The sequence below is a fragment of the Brachyistius frenatus genome, unplaced genomic scaffold, assembly GCF_029030835.1.
Source record: "Brachyistius frenatus isolate BFR_SWC_R1_liver_20210118 unplaced genomic scaffold, ASM2903083v1 Contig_134, whole genome shotgun sequence".
NCBI lineage: Eukaryota > Metazoa > Chordata > Actinopteri > Embiotocidae > Brachyistius > Brachyistius frenatus.
Window position 1 is genome coordinate 832,312 of NW_027210733.1, and position 16,079 is coordinate 848,390.

The 16,079-nt window shown below is 43.9% G+C and overlaps 1 protein-coding gene across 15 annotated transcripts in view; it reads left to right on the forward strand.

The window, feature by feature from the left end:
- Positions 1-16,079, forward strand: part of srcin1a (SRC kinase signaling inhibitor 1a) — a 98,343-nt gene that overhangs the window by 71,049 nt on the left and 11,215 nt on the right. For 10 of the 15 annotated variants that reach the window (XM_069714753.1, XM_069714755.1, XM_069714748.1 and 7 more), the window contains 13 exons: positions 1,513-1,708; positions 2,485-2,496; positions 2,970-3,265; positions 4,923-5,743; positions 6,187-6,288; positions 6,682-6,809; positions 8,619-8,639; positions 9,334-9,494; positions 11,572-11,747; positions 12,754-12,884; positions 13,192-13,339; positions 14,184-14,490; positions 14,634-14,895. In XM_069714753.1, the coding sequence (XP_069570854.1) occupies positions 1,513-1,708; positions 2,485-2,496; positions 2,970-3,265; positions 4,923-5,743; positions 6,187-6,288; positions 6,682-6,809; positions 8,619-8,639; positions 9,334-9,494; positions 11,572-11,747; positions 12,754-12,884; positions 13,192-13,339; positions 14,184-14,490; positions 14,634-14,895 (2,761 nt within the window). The remainder of the gene's footprint in view (positions 1-1,512; positions 1,709-2,484; positions 2,497-2,969; positions 3,266-4,922; positions 5,744-6,186; positions 6,289-6,681; positions 6,810-8,618; positions 8,640-9,333; positions 9,495-11,571; positions 11,748-12,753; positions 12,885-13,191; positions 13,340-14,183; positions 14,491-14,633; positions 14,896-16,079) is intronic. The other 5 variants (XM_069714756.1, XM_069714750.1, XM_069714757.1 and 2 more) reach the window with 5 other exon arrangements.

Sequence of the window (16,079 nt, forward strand, 5' to 3'; positions counted from 1 at the left end):
TGTTTAGCATGTTAGCATGCCAATATTTGCAAATAAGCTGGAAAGTCAAGGCCAATGCTGAGGCAGGTGGTTTTTGCAGGTCTTTAGTTAGGAACTGAAGTACTGAACAAATTGAACCATAAATGTCATTCAACGGCAATCCATCTAATAGCTGCTGCTGAGAAGGTGGTCGATCGACAAACTGACAGGCTGACATCGGCGCCCATTGAGCCATGCCGCCTGCAAAGCTAAAAATGTAAATCCTTTGCAAGTTTCATTCTGTCCAGAGGATTTGCTGAATAACTCTGGGATGTGGACTGTTGGTCAGACAAAGACAATCCATTTGAAAATGTCTTCTTTGGTCCTGGGGAATTGACATGGAATTTTTTTTCCACCATTTTTTTTCGGACATTTTATTGATTAAACAATAAATGTATAGTTTAAAAAAAGATCTATAGTGAAAGTAACCTCTAGTAGCAGCCCCTAATTTCCTGTGCAGCATGGTTTCTTGGCTTATTGCCCAATTAACAAAACCATAAATGGATGCATGTGTTTGTTCTGTGTCGTGTGTTAATGAATGAATTCAAGAAGCTCACAGCTGAGAGTCAATGAGCGCAGAGATGGCCCACCGTGTTTGGTTCTGTCAGAGTGTCTCATTAATTAAATGCCACACTAATTAAAGGCACAGTAGATCCTGGGTGCAGCTTGACTCAGGCAGAGAAAAGCTGAGAAGGAAATCCTTAGAAAGGGGGGAAAACTGTTGTGTTCATGGTGCAAAGAGGAGGAGGAGACGGGCACACTGTGGCTAAGGATGTGTCTGCTTCTGCCATCCGAACAATCAGCAGACAGCATTCTGGGAGCTCATTACAGCAGCCTCTGAGCTGGAGGAGATGCTACAGTGGTGGTGGTGGGGGGGGGGGATCAGGGAGTCAGTTCACTGAGCTCAGCCCCAGCTGCGCTCAGCCCCAGCTGCGCTAACAGTCTTTCAGTGAGCGACGCCTGGGCATAGGCCAGTAGGATAAACCCACAGTGACAACCTGGGATTTGCATGAGCTTCTCCTCCCATCCCACTAGCGCTCATTTAAAGTTCGTAGCTGCACAGGCACAAGAGTTTGGATGAAGGCGTGTGGGAGGTGTGAAAAGTTATGCAAACATGACATAACTTCTGCTAAGCCGGAGCACAGTTTCCGGCTTAGTATTGCTCCTTACCCACCATAGGTGATTCATGAAGTCTGATGCCCTGGAGTGCTGCGCCGTTTGAGCACAACTATATTGTGTTCTTTGCTGCTGCACCATTCAACTGATGTCAGATACTGTGACGCTAGTAATTTCGAGTGAATGGCTTGTAGCTAAACCATTGTCAAGGTCTCTATAATCTTGTTAGGTGGTTCATTGTGTGGTGTCTCATTGTGTGTTCACTGTCTCTTTTCCAGTTGGTCTAACTCCAGCGGCCCCGTCCAATCCATTCTTTCCGCTTCAGTTTTACCTCTCAGTAAATTACTGCGTGTCTCTGTGTGTCCTCTTGTCCCGCAGAGCCGCAGTCCACGCCATTCCCAGTCCACCCAGTCTGGGCTCGCCGACCAGGCTGCCAAGCTGTCCTTTGCCTCCGCTGAATCCTTGGAGACCATGTCAGAAGCCGACATTCCCCTCGGGTTCAACCGGATGAACCGATTTCGCCAGAGCCTGCCGCTGTCCCGCTCTGCCAGCCAAAATAAGCTACGATCCCCAGGTTAAGATCTGAAGCACTTCTGGCAGGCTCAGTTACAACATGCTGGTTGGACTCGAGGCAGATTTGCAGCTGTCTCTTTACTTCGTGTAGCTGGTGATGTGAACCACAAAGAAGATAGATGTGTTGATCTCTCCACATTTACGATAATAGTTTAGTCTAATTGCAGTGTTACCTCAAAGTGGAGAGAGGTCAATCCTGAGAAAACAAAACTTTGGACAAGGTTGGACAAACAACTTGTTGCATTTAGACACAATAAATACCCAATATACTCTCGCGGAGCAAGTTATAATGGATATCTCTTCAGGTGTACTATTGGCTAAAAAAAATTTTTTACATTTTCTATATTTAGGATAGAATAAGAAAGCCTGCTATTTTTTGCTTTGGTAGTTGTTTTGATGAGTTTTTATTTGACTGTGTTTGGGTTAATCATATGAGACTAAGAGCAGGTTTGTGTGCAAGTGCAAGAGTAAACAGCATTCAGGGACAAGTTTACTACAAAAGTACCTTGGGAGTGTGGAGAGGATTAGTTCGAGGCTTCTCCAGACTCATAAAGACCGAGGTGTGCTGTTACATCAAGTGTCTGGAAAACTAAAGAGCTGATGAAGACGTATTGCATAAGACGTTCAAACAGATCTCCGCTGTCTCTATACTAACCACTGTCTTTGTTTTCTTCTCTCCCCAAACTGTCTGCAGTATCGCACTTATTTTGCCTGACTTTTAATTCTTGGTCTTTTTTTGCTTTGTTTGTTGTTTTTGTTTGTCCCATGGGTATGAAGATGAATTTTCAGGTTAGTCAGGCGTCAGACACATCTCTATCTATAAAATCAAGGGTTGCAGAACCTGACAAAAGTTTTCTGTAAAGTTTTTATTTTGAAATAATATCCACTAACATTGTTATTAATTATTGATCAATAGTGAAAGTTATATTTTAAAAAGTAGTAGTAAAAATTCAACCTGCACATGCATCTTTACACCTTAGCTGTGAATTCTCACACCGCTCCCACAAACCTATTTTCACTTAGAAAAAAAGAAAGAACTGGTTTGTTATTCTGTCAGTGATTATTCATGCTGACATCAGATGATGAAAACAGTTTCTAGCTCTCTTATACTAAGAGGCAGAACATTTGTATCATATGTGACACTGTTGCTCGCAAAGGGCCAAAACGTGCCGCAAGATCTGAGAGAATTGCTTTGCTAGTCATTCTCTAAAGCCACCGGCGTCGTCTGACTCAACCACCTCTCCCTTATCTCTCTCTTTTAGGCGTGCTGTTCCTGCAGTATGGAGATGAGACACGTCGGGTGCACATCACCCACGAGCTGAGCAGCCTGGACACGCTGCATGCTCTCATCGTGCACATGTTCCCTCAGAAGTTGACAGCGGGTATGCTGAAGTCACCCAACACGGCCATCTTGATCAAGGACGAGGCCCGTAACGTCTTCTACGAGCTGGAGGACGTCCGGGACATTCAGGATCGCAGCATCATCAAGATTTTCCGCAAAGAGCCCATCTACGCTTCTTACCCTGCGGCGGCACACCTGGCTAACGGAGACCTGAGGGTGAGCTGAGGGGAGCTGGGAGGTGAAAAGGGCAAACTGGGTTATTTTAGAGAAAAAAAATGGTGTCTGATCTCCTGCAAGTTTGATGTTTGACAACTGAGCTGTCATTGAGAACTGCTATAACACAGTGCCTCTACAAGAGAGGAGGGGTGTGCTTCTTTGGCAAGGTAATGGTGTCGTTTTTTTTTTTTTTTCGTTATTACAATGGTAACTTTGACATGCTATACTGTGTATTTGGGTGAGTAATTTAAAAGGTATTCCTCCTGGAAATGTATTTTCTTATCTTCAAGTAGGCCATCTGTTGCTGTGCAGACACCAGAGAACAATGTTCCTCTGTGAAATGAGCATATTTCAACATTTGAAGCTATTTCTGCTTCAGTAAAGATCAAGGAAGCCTGAGGGAGGTTTCTTTTTAAAAATAATTTCATACAAAACCCTGCTTACCATCTGCATTATTCACACAGTGCTGAATACACAACTGCTATTAACCATGCAAACAGGCAGTGAAAAATGATTGTGCCTGCGTGCATTCTGTGTGCATGTACTACGCTGTATCTCCTGTGAGTTTGTGCATGTTCACATGCATGTTTGCATCTGTATATATCCAAGAAGCAGAATTGGAAAAAGAGGGGAAAAGATGGCTGACCAGCACTCATGAACTGCAGAAGCATGTTTACATTTTGATTCACCCTCAAGCTCCATTTGATACTAGCAAATGCAGACATGATTAAATGTGAGATGCACTATCCGTTTCTTCTTTATAACTGTCGGAGGCTAAACGCAAGCTGAATTTTAACAAGCATCTTGCCGTTCATTTGCTCCTGTGCATGTTGTGTGTCTGGTGCTCTCTTGTGGAGCAAGGTTTAAGATGTGTTTATATCTCTTTTGATATTTGTAAAAATGTTTGATCATACCATTTAATATATGTGTGTGTGTGTGTGCGAATTTGTTCCTGGGCATGAAGGCTCAGCAGCATAAATTCCTTTGTCATGCTCCAATATTTTCTGTTTTGTATATCATGAGCAAAGATGCTGAGAAGCGAATGAAAAGAATAAAAATCAGGGATGAGCTGAGGAACAAAAGTGGTTACATGATAAGGGAAAGCAGACTATTTGGTATTTGAAAGCTTCAAAAAATGAGAAAAATCACAACAGGTGCAAATCCACAGAGGTGGGTCCAAAAAAGCACCGGGGCATATTTAATGATGTTATGATGTTCCACGAACAAAGGCAGTTAGAGAAAAAGTGAAGCTTAGCTAAAAGTGGTGAACTCGGATAGAAGAATTGTACTGGTCTCTCCTATGAATGATAGTTCGGCCTAACTTTATCTCCCGCATCCTGTCCCCACTCTGCTATAGATAGATACACAGATTTGAGACTGCGCTGAATTAGTCATGTTACCTTGCTTCCCATTTTGGGCAGACACAGTCCTTTTTCTTTCATTCTGCCATTGGCCTAATTAAAATAAATAACATACAAACTACAATCAAGACAATCTTCAGGAACTAAATTCTGCCATTTGTCCAGTAATTTGTCTTTTGAGAAATGGCGTCTGCAAGCTGTGACAGCCTGGGCATTGTGCAGCTGACACATGGGAAACACAGCACACTCATCCGTAGGTCTCCATGGTAACGCTCATCCCTCCTTGTTCATTTCAGAGGGAAATGGTGTATTCCTCTCGCGACTCCTCCCCTACGCGCCGCCTCAACACTCTTCCTTCCTCCACGGCCTCGGGGTCCTCCGGCTCTCCATCCCGCTCACGCCTCTCCTACAGTGGAGGCCGCCCTCCGTCCTTCGCCGGGTCCCATGCCCAACAGGAGCAGTCCCGACATCCCCACCATCCCTCAGCCGGCCACGGTGCCAACGCGGGCCTGTCTCCTTCACCCAGTGCCATCTTGGAGCGCCGCGACGTCAAGCCTGATGAAGAAGTTTCTGCAAAAAACATGGCACTGATGAAGAACGAGGGGCTGTACGCGGATCCTTACAGCTTGATGCACGAGGGCCGCCTCAGCATCGCCTCCACCCAGTCCTTAGCTGCCATCGGAGACCCGTTTAGCTTCCCTGTTTCCACTGGCCTGTACCGCCGCGGCTCTGTGCGCTCCCTCAGCACCTACTCAGCCGCTGCTCTTCAAGGAGACCTGGAGGACTCTCTGTACAAGCCGGGAGGTTCCCTGTACTCTGACACGTACTCCTCAGCCACTCTGGGCATGGGTTTTCGCATGCCACCCTCCTCCCCGCAGAAAATCCCTGACATGCAGCTGAGGGACAGGGACTCGTATTCCAGCTCGCCCAGAGCCTCACCTGTCAGGCAGGCCTTTCGCAAGGACTCTGCCTCCTCCTCTGTGTTTGTGGAGAGCCCGAAGTCGAGGCCCAGCTCCAGTTCAGAGCCTCTGTGTCTAACAGCTGGCCCCGGGGAGGGCAGCAGGGCCACGCCTGGCTTTGGCTCTTCATTATCTGGACAAGACTCTGACACAAGCAGGTCAGTAAGAGTCTGTGTGACCATTTTTACTCCGGTATCATTTGTACTGCTCACAGAATGCCCTATTTTCTGTCAGCCTATTCTGTAAGCCTCGACTTCTGCATAAACACATGACGATCTGCCAACACTATGACAATAAAAGCTATAGTAGCGATTTCTATGTTTGTGTTTTCTTTGTGCTCTTTTCAATGTTTAAAAGTGAACAAGGCCGTGCATCAGAAAAAGTAGATGTCAGATATTTCCATGTTCCATCCAGCAGAGCGTTAAATTATATCTAACTTGTTTTTTCAGCTTTGACTGTCGCTGTTCTGTATTCCACACACCCCAAAAAAACAATTCTTTGTCCATCTGCATCTAATCCAGTTGTTAATCCATTTATTCATTCCTACTGATTTCAGTGTTTTGTCACAAATTTGTGGTGTTTTTTTTTTTTCTTCTTCTAGGGATCATCGCCTGGAGCGCATGGAGGCCATGGAGAAGCAGATAGCAAGCCTGACTGGCCTGGTTCAGAGTGTGCTGACCAGGGCACCAGACAGCGACAGCACGTAAGACTCTCCATTATACCCCATTAACCCTCTAAAAGTCTCAGATAGCGCTTCAGCTTAGACATAGTGTTATCGACAGGAACAGCAGCGCGCTATTATCAGAGCCATTATCAGCTCCACGGCAGTGAAGTGGTACATTACCTTGTGTGAGCATAACACAAGTACAGAGCACTAAACATCAGCTGCAGGGCACGGTACTATTGATCTTTGCACTGATACCTATGGATATGCCAGACAGCTTTTCAGTAGATTTTGAGCTCCTTTACGTTGTTATCAATTCTATCTCATGTACACAGTAGGGGCTCATTAATGTAATCAGTCTGATGGTGTCCAGTGGTGGTGCTGTTAGCGTTAGCACTGTAATTGCCTTGCCCTGTGGCCGTTGATCCTCAGATGCGGCCTGCTGCGTCTCTGCATGATGGCGGGCTGCCCTCCGGACCAAGGGACGGAGTTTTCACGGCCATTACCTTTCTCTTCCAGCGAGAAGACCGAAACCAACAGTGACGGCTCCGCCACTGGAAGTGAGTACAGCAGCGTAATTGTGACCCGTGTACCGAGCTGTTACTAACACGGCGGTGTTCCCGTGCTGAGCTCTGTGCTGCTTAGTAATACTTGAACTGTTTCACATTCCTGCAAACTAGTAATGATGACGACCTCCTGGTTTAAGAGTAATTTATCTAAGCTTGACAACGCTGTCGCGATGGATGGATGGACGACACGTCAGTCCAGGAAGCGTCAATCTATATCAAACGGTTGAGTTGTTGAGCTGGTTATTGGTACTTTCGCACTTGTTGTTCGCTTCACGCTGTCCAGTTGTGTTCACGTGACCCACAAACAGAGAGCTGTAAACATGTTGTTGCACCATTTGACCAGCAGCCCAGATCCCAGAGACATTCATCTACACATGACAGAGCATCTGATCCTTTTCCAAAATGGCTGAAGCTGGATCCAAAGAAAGTGTGGCATTTGTTTTGGTTTAGGAAAAATGACTGAAACAATTATCCGATTATAGGCACGGTTGCCATTTAATTATCTGTCCATTGACTAATTGAATCATCCCAGCTCTAATGGAAATGCAATGGTGCCCCACATTTCAATGAGCCAAATGAAGTGCATAATACACAGAAGAGGACACAAGTATCACACGCTGCTGTTTAAACTACCTTGGATACTCATGCTGGTTACCATGATTACAAATGTATTTGCATAAATATAAAACCAGCATCTTTTATACAGATTTAAAAAAAAAAAATCATAAACATCACTTGCTGAATACCTCACAATCAGCAGATTGAATTTAATTGTGGTTCAGCTTTTGAACAAATCCACATAGACCCTATTCTTCTACCTGCCTGAGCAAACCACATTTAAAAGGCAGGCTCACTCACTGATGAATTAGATTTCTACCTCATTCATCTCATTTTCTCTTTTTTCTATTTCTCTTTCACGATCTGAGCTTTTCTCTTGCTGTTGAAGTTGAAGAGTTTCACCCCAAATGACTAACTCACCATTTATTAATGCAAAATAAAGGTTAGCCAAATCCACTTCCAATTTTTTTTAAGGCCTTTACAAGCTTTTAAAAGAGCAGTCCAATGCTTGTGAAAGACACTTGACTATTGTCCTACTCAGTCAGATGAGAAAATAACAAATTCTTGAACTAATTTCATCTCCGTTTGTCCAGTGTGGAGTTTTTTGGGCTCGCTAAGCACAAATACAGGAAGCAGTGGAGAAATACTGGCAGAGCTCTGTCAAAAACTGAAAAATTTACCTTCTAACAGCTTTGGAGCTGTTGAGAGGTGTTAAATAAACAAACAAATATACAAAAATGTAAACATAACCTCCTGAGTGAAGTAATAAGACTGACTGCTTTGAAGTAGTTGGAAGGGTTATTTTTTCAATTGTAACTCCATCTCTGCTGGATGTGTATAGATTGAATTTTGTTCAAATAGATTTTTAAACATATCAGACAGTTATTGAACGAAGTAAAATGAATATTTTCTCAAGCAGAGCATTTTTTCAAAATACTGACAGGATATTTTTCAACATTTGCAGCCTCTATATAGTGCATGAAACCTGAACTGTTAACGTTCAGTTCTGGCACAAACAAACTTTGTGGCCAGACGCCATTGCAGAGGATACAGTTGTCGCTGAAGCTTCCTCACAGATTAGCACGCTGCCAAAAGACTTAACAGTGACTGTTTGTGCTGTAGTCAATAAAAAAAATGGCTCATCATTCTGTAAACATGAACTTTTAAGACTTCTCTCTCCCTCCTTGTCTCCCTCACACTCATTAATTTCTTGGTAACTGGCTCACTCTTTCTATATTCCAGCTGGACGGCTGAAGAAGAAAGGTAGTTGTCATCTCCTACTCTATTGCCCTTTTTATTTCTCCTCTCAGACATCTCTCATGGCTCTCTTCCCTCTGTATGGGTGTGTGGTGTTGCTGGGTCGCTGCCGGTGTCTTTTCTCATGTTTTCCTCCTGGTTGGTTTCCCAGAAAGGGGACTCTCCCCTCGCCCTGTCTCTGTCTCTACTTTTTGACCTTCTGCTTGGTTATTCCTTTGAGAATTTCAGAGGTTTGTTTTTGTCACACACTGGACACTCCTTTGTGAGTGTGTACGAGTATGTGTGGTTGAATATCTGACAGGTCAATGGCCATACTCACAAAGGCCTGTGTGAAGATAAGAGCATGGTTATCCCTGTGTGTCACTACTAAATAGACTAATTGCACTTCTCTTTGGGTTACTAATAGCATGAGCTCCCATCTCTCCCAGTGGGCAATTAGAGTTTTGTGAATATAGTGCTTTTCTTTTTATTTGGCATTCACACACTATTCAGTGTGTGTGTGCCCAGATTTTCTTTATATGTACATTTCTTTGGGGCTTTTTGCAGAGTGTGTGTGTGTGTGTGTGTGTGTGTTATATTCTTTGTACTGTGTGTCATGCTGGCTGGCTGCAAATCTCACCGGAGCACTGGCCGGCAAACTAACCAATTTGTTTCCTGACGACCTCCCGGTGACCCCCGTGTCCTGCTCTGTGATTGGCAGCTCATACGCCATCGGCACCTCTGGCTCTGATGCCTCCACCACCTACTAACATGAGCCAGTTCAACAGCGTTGGTCGCCTGCAGATGCAGCTCCATCTGCACGGTCTGCAGCAGAACGCCACCGACCTGCGCAAGCAGCTCTCCCAGCTACGCAAGACACAGGTACATGATATCCGCCGTGAAAAGCCATTTATCTTTCTTTAACAGTCTGTTCTTTCAAATGACAAAAAAAAAATCAAATTCTTATTGGCCATCAGTGGTCTATAGCCATTCGAATCTTTTTTGGTCGTGACATATTATACTTACATATACATATATACATAATTTATCTACTTTTGCTTGCTGTTCAATATTTTAAACATCTATTAGTATATTAAAATGGCAAATAGTGTTCAGGGTTTCTGAACACAGCTCTGAGTGCCTGCACACTATGCTAAGTTCCTTTTACGCATCTTTTATATCAATTACATATCATTTACATGGACACTTCTACTGCTGTTGAAGTGAAGTGGCATTATCTTGATTAGTCTGAATGCTGTACTAGGTATTCTTTGCAGTGTCCCTCCTATTTCCCCGTTGACATGCCTGCAGTGTCTGTAGAAAGTGGATCACATTCAGCTCATACAGATTGTGAGACTGTACATGCAGTTTGCTTGTGCGGAGGTCCACAGATTGTCCCAAAGTTGTAGAAAATATCTATTTTCCACACGCAGCTGTCGTCGACCACTGTATTTCAGAATTTCCACACGCATGCACAGTATGCAGGAGCTGTGGCTTTGATGTTTATTTGATCTTCACTTCAATACTGCACCTACAGTAAGTAGCACCTGCAGATTCACATAGCTGTACTGCATGACACATTGAGGGCATTGTATCACCTGGGAATTAATAATGAAATAGAAAGATAAAAGCTTAATTCACATGTCGCGCTATTCTGCAACGATACAGGTTGTCATGATGGATGCAGAATCAGACAAAAAGCCACAAAAGTGTCGAAATGAGGACCTTAATGTATTTAATTCATCTGTGATTCAAGCGGTGCCATGGTTACAGGAAGAGGAATCAGGAAGAGATGATGAGTTAAATGCTTTCAGTTGCTGAGGAGTTGCAGGGAAAAAGTGGAAAGAAAGAGTAATGGGACAGCGGTGGTAGTCGTGCTGTGCTTTTGTTTGTTCCATGACAGCTTTGGTGAACTGGCTATGAGCAAGGAGGCGGAGAGCCGAACGGCCGAGGCTGCTGCTGGGTGCTGTACCCAGAGAGAGGACAGTTTGCTGTTTACATGTCTGTGTGTCCGAGCGTGACCTCTGCACCTGGGCCCATATTGTTGCTCGTGGTGATGGCCAGGAGCTTAAATTTTACATGTGGCTCATGAATTATACAGGGTGGGAGGGTGAAGAAGAAACCGGCATCTGAGGGAGAGGGAGCACAGCACTGCAACATATACAAATCCAAAAAATTTATTTTTCTAGATTTATTAAATATTTTTCTTTAATATGCCGCCATTGCTTTTGGCCTCCTCTATCTGCATAACTGCTGCTGCTGGCAGTATAAAGGGGAACACATTATAAATGTTAGTGATATTGTTGTCTTGCTTCACTTCCTAGAACATAAGGCTAATCAATTATTAATTTTTCTTGCTTACCAGGTGATTTCGTCTCAGGGAGTTGTATTACACGCAGCAGTCCTGTAAAATATTCCACTCATAACAGTTGAGAGGGAGCTGAGTTCACGCTCGGTGCTTCTGTCATGGACATCTTTCATTTTCCTCAGGGCATCCCGGCATTTTGTGTTTAGAGGACTGTTATATGCACATGCTAATAGGCACACAGACACCACAGAGTGAGCTCCTCGCTGCATCTCGCAGGGCATTCATGAGCATGGCGAAAGCTCACAAGCAACGACTGAAAGATGCATAAGTAGTGAAGGATAGCACAAAATGTTCTTCTCACTGTAGGCAGAGGAGGTCACGCAGTAAAACAAAGAGGTCACAGCCTGCGCTCTCAAGGATAGGGCAAAAAAAAGTGATGCGAACCACTGAAGTCTGTTTAGTAAAGCCTTTGTCGACTTCACTTATCCTCCTTTATGTTGAAATGTTATTCTGTGATTACTGAAATAGCACATTTCATGACCTCCACAGATTATTCTACTAAGGTCAACAAGGCTAACATTGATACAGCTCATTTCCAAATACTGGCCGAGTGTATAACATGTTTCTGTAATGTTGTATATTTTTTTGCAGATGGAGAACCAGGACTCGGTGCGAATTCTGCTGAAACGGACCGAGGCGGAGCTGAACGTGCGCGTGGCCGACGCCCTGAGGAAGCAGGAGGATCCTCTGCAGAGACAGCGCCTCCTGGTGGAGGAGGAGAGACTCAAGTACCTCAACGAGGAGGAACTCATCATCCAGCAGCTCCAGTCAGTAACAGTATAAGGCTTATTTATCGAGCAGCACATGGTTGTTGAAATCCCCAACCTATCAGTATATCTTTGTATTTTCTATCAGTAACAATTAAAGTGTCATCAAAGAAAAATGTATGCATCTGTAATTTTTCTCCAGTAACTATATAGGTGTTTTTTGCTTAGTATCTTGAATATACTAATACTTAACAGTGATGTGGTTTAAGGTGTGTTATAACATGTATTTTATAATTGCTTCAGACATAACACAGTCCATATCTGTTTTGTAATTAGACGTTTTACAGGGTGACGCATGGATGGGATGAAATTGTAACTGTAATTAAGCCCGGCATAGAGCAAGATGCTTATTAAGATCTGAGGTATAAGATTGTCCAGTGACTAATTAAAGTGACTGCAAAAGGAGAGCAGAGCTCTACCTTGAGATTTAATAATAAGATAACTTGCTTCAGTTTCATATGTGGAAATGTTCGCCGTGGTAATCATTCCTGAATCTCTCTGTGAGTGGCAGAAGATTTCCTGAATCTCACTGTGAGCAGCGTTTGGATTTCAGAATAATTGGTTGAACTGTTAGATGATCTCTGCTAATAGATATCTGTTTCTCTGGCTGGTGAGTGGTAGCAACTATGATTTTGCCTACTTATATATAGGATTTGTATTCATCATGTAACTCGAGGCTGCCTTATTTGACACTAGTCTTACCATCAGAGATTATTACATTCATATTCGCATAGATTCTCTGCTGTTGTTGTTGTTGTTTTTTTGTTTTTTTTACCTCACTTGCTGCAAGAAACTTTTAAATACCAATCCATACTCTTCCAGTACAGCTGTCCAGAACTGTTGATCTCGCTGCCAGTTGATTGAGAGACAGTTTTTTGGCAGAGTTTTTTTTTTTTTTGTAAACTTCACTGAACATAATTCTTGAGATAAATATTCAGTTAAGATTTAAGTGTAGCAGAAAAAAAAAATCTCCCTGGTGGTCAGCCTTCTGTCTGTTCCATCTCAGCGACCTGGAGAAGTCAGTGGAAGAGATCCAGAAAGAGTCGTCTGTCAACCACAAGCTGGTGACAGTGCAGGATCTGGAGGAGAAGGCCACCGTTCTGAGAAAGCTGGGCGAAACACTGACGGAGCTGAAAAGTGAGTCATGCTGACACATCTCACATGCTATGCACAGGAAGAAAAAACACTCTTATACTCTGGCAGACAGTTTATAATACTCTAATTACTCAGCAAGGCACTGATTATCTTTTAGTCACTCACAGCCAGTCTGTAACATTTAATCAGTCTCATTGCTCACTGTCTTAATGGACTCCCTGACCATTTACGCTAGTTCAAAAACGTTACGTTTGATTACCACAGAAAGGTTTCCAACATCTTTACAAATTGATGTGTTTGGGGGAGAACGGTTTGCTGCATGTGTTTATTCCTTTGCTTTCACCTGCAGACCAATTCCCAGGCCTGCAGAGTAAGATGCGGGTGGTGCTCCGGGTGGAGGTGGAAGCAGTCAAATTCCTCAAAGAAGAGCCGCACAGACTTGATGCCCTGTTAAAACGCTGCAAGACTATAACTGACACCCTCGCCACGATGCGCAAGTATGAACGTGCTCCGACACAGAGAAGCACCACGTCTGTGCCTGCTTTGCAGTTTGTGTGCCGATTCAAAAATACAACTGAATGTGTTGAATTCTGACACTGAGAGTAAAATATGTCCAACATTAGCTGATGCGAAAACATATCCATTTAAGATCAATTAGAGGAAGGAACGTCTGCCAAAGACATTATGTGCACACCCGTCTTTGTTTGTGTGTCAGCAGAACATTATGGATTTTCATCAAATGCAGCAGACAGACGGGCCCTGGACCACAGAAAATTGATTAGATTTTGTTCCACTATTAAACATCTTTTGTTTTTAAGCTCAAAGCTCTGAACCTATCAAAGATGCAGAACTGATTTAAAACCTTAAAGAGTACCGAAAAAAAAGCAGTCCTTAAGTATGTATTCAAGCTGTTGGTATTATAGTGATTAACTAGCTTTATTGTGTGACACCCCGATGAAGGCCCTTTAAAGTCACTTGAATAATGTCTTTTTAATTTCATATTGAGCGTGGACTTGGACTTAAATTTGCCTTTGAGCGATTTATCGTTTATCTCCTCATCAACCTTGTGTCTAAAAGGCACCTCTCCTTCTGGTTCAATTAATCTCACGCATAAAAGAGCTCATCAAGTTTAGTTTTTTCTCTCATCTTTAAGGGTAACAGTACGTTGGAGAATTTATTCAACAGAAGAGAAAGTTTGTGCCCTTCAGTGTTTAGAGTTTTTTTTGTATTGTTTCTGGCATTCACCAACAATAGTTTTCACTTCAAGTCATGTATAATTCATGTTTTAGTTTATGTTACATAGAGCATAGATTAATGAATTCATCTTCCATGTCTTGCCAGACAAGCGAACGAAGGGGTATGGAAGAAACAAGAAGACTTCTCTAGTCCCTCATTAAAGCACAACGAGGACCTGCGGAAGTTTGCAGACTTTGACATCCCCACCAGCCCTGCGCTCACCATCAATGACCTTGGGGGAGGCAACAGCCTGTCCAACTGGAGTCCTCACATCAGCCTCAGCCGTGGCCACGGTAACCCGTCCGGCCCTCACAAGGACAATCACCCTCCTGTTCCCCACAAGGGCAAAGCCCTGGAGGAGCTGGAGCGCCGTGCTGCTGCTGACAAAGCTTTGTCAGTAGAGGTCCGACTGGTAGGAAACTCTTTCTCTTTCTTCACCACCTACTGTTCAAACTCTGTACTAAAAAAAAAATCATATAATACAGTTCCAGCAGTCATGCAACACCACAGTGGTTGTGTGTTTTAAGTATTTAGATCCACCTCTGTACTTCACAGGCAGCAGAGCGGGACTGGGAGGAGAAGCGGGCCAGTCTAACCCAGTACAGCGCCCAGGACATCAACCGGCTGCTGGAGGAGACCCAGGCTGAGCTAATGAAGGCTATTCCAGACCTGGACTTTGCTGCCAAGCAGATCAAGCCCTCCTCCAACACACCCTCCACCCAGACCCTCCAGAGTGGGGCAGCAATCCCAGAGCACCGCGCCAACAAGCCCCAGCACAAACTTTCTGGTAGAGAGGGAGGATCCAGGCGTGGCTCTGGTAAGATGGAGAGTTCAGGGCCTCAGAGTACAGAAAAACTGCTTCGTTCTCAGGAGAACCTCTTTCTTCTTATTCTTCTTTTGGCTGTTCCCGTTTGGGGTCGCCACAGCAGATTCGTACTGTCTTCTGCATCTTCTTCTGCTGTGCCAACTTCATGTCCTCCCTCCCCATATCCTATAAACCTCCTCTTTTGCCTTCCTCTTTTCCTCTTGCCTAGCAGCTCCAACTTTAGCATCCTTCTTCCGATATACCCAACATCTCTCCTCCGCTCCCCCGTCACAATCTTGCCATTCTTAATTTGCCTTCAAGCCTTCCAACCTGATCTTTTTTAATATACTCAATCCTAATCCTGTCCATCCTCATCACTCCCTTCAACTCCGACACCTCCCGCTCCACCTCATGTCTTTTCATTAACATAGCTGGTCCATTTCACTAATGCTGGACGCTGTCAGTCACAAATCACCGCTGACACTCTTCTCCACCCACTACACCCTGCCTGCACTGTCTTCTGCACTTCTCCATCACTTTGAACAGTTGACCTGAAGTATACTCATCCGACTTCATCACTTCTACTCCTTGTATCCATCTCATTCAAACATTTAATTCCATTTTTGTACCACTGGCTTTCATGCCTCTTCTCTCCAGTTTCTCTTCTCGCCACCTCTCCAGGCTGTCCTCAGCCTGCTCTCTACTCTCACAACAGACTACAGTATCATCTGCAAACATAGCATAGTCCACGGAGAATTCTTTCTGATCTCATCTGTCAACCTGTCCGTCACCGAACAAGAAAGGGCTCAGAGCCGATCCTTGATAGAATCCAACATCCACCTTGAAGCGATTCGTCACACCTACCGCACACCTCACTACTCTCACACCGCCGTCATACATTCAATTCAATTCCTTTTTATTTATATAGCGCCGCATCACAACACAGGTTATTTCATGGCACTTAACACGTTAAAGTCCTTACAGCAGAACTTTACAACATGATACAGACAAACCCAACAATTCAACAATTCCCACAAAAGCTAGGAGGGAAAATCTCCTCTTTAAGGGAGAAAAACCTCCAACAGAGGGAAGGAAAAACTCCCTCTTAACAGGAAGAAACCTCCGACATAACCTACATATCATACACCACTCTTCCACACATCTCAGCTACTCCGGACTTCCTCATACACTACCAC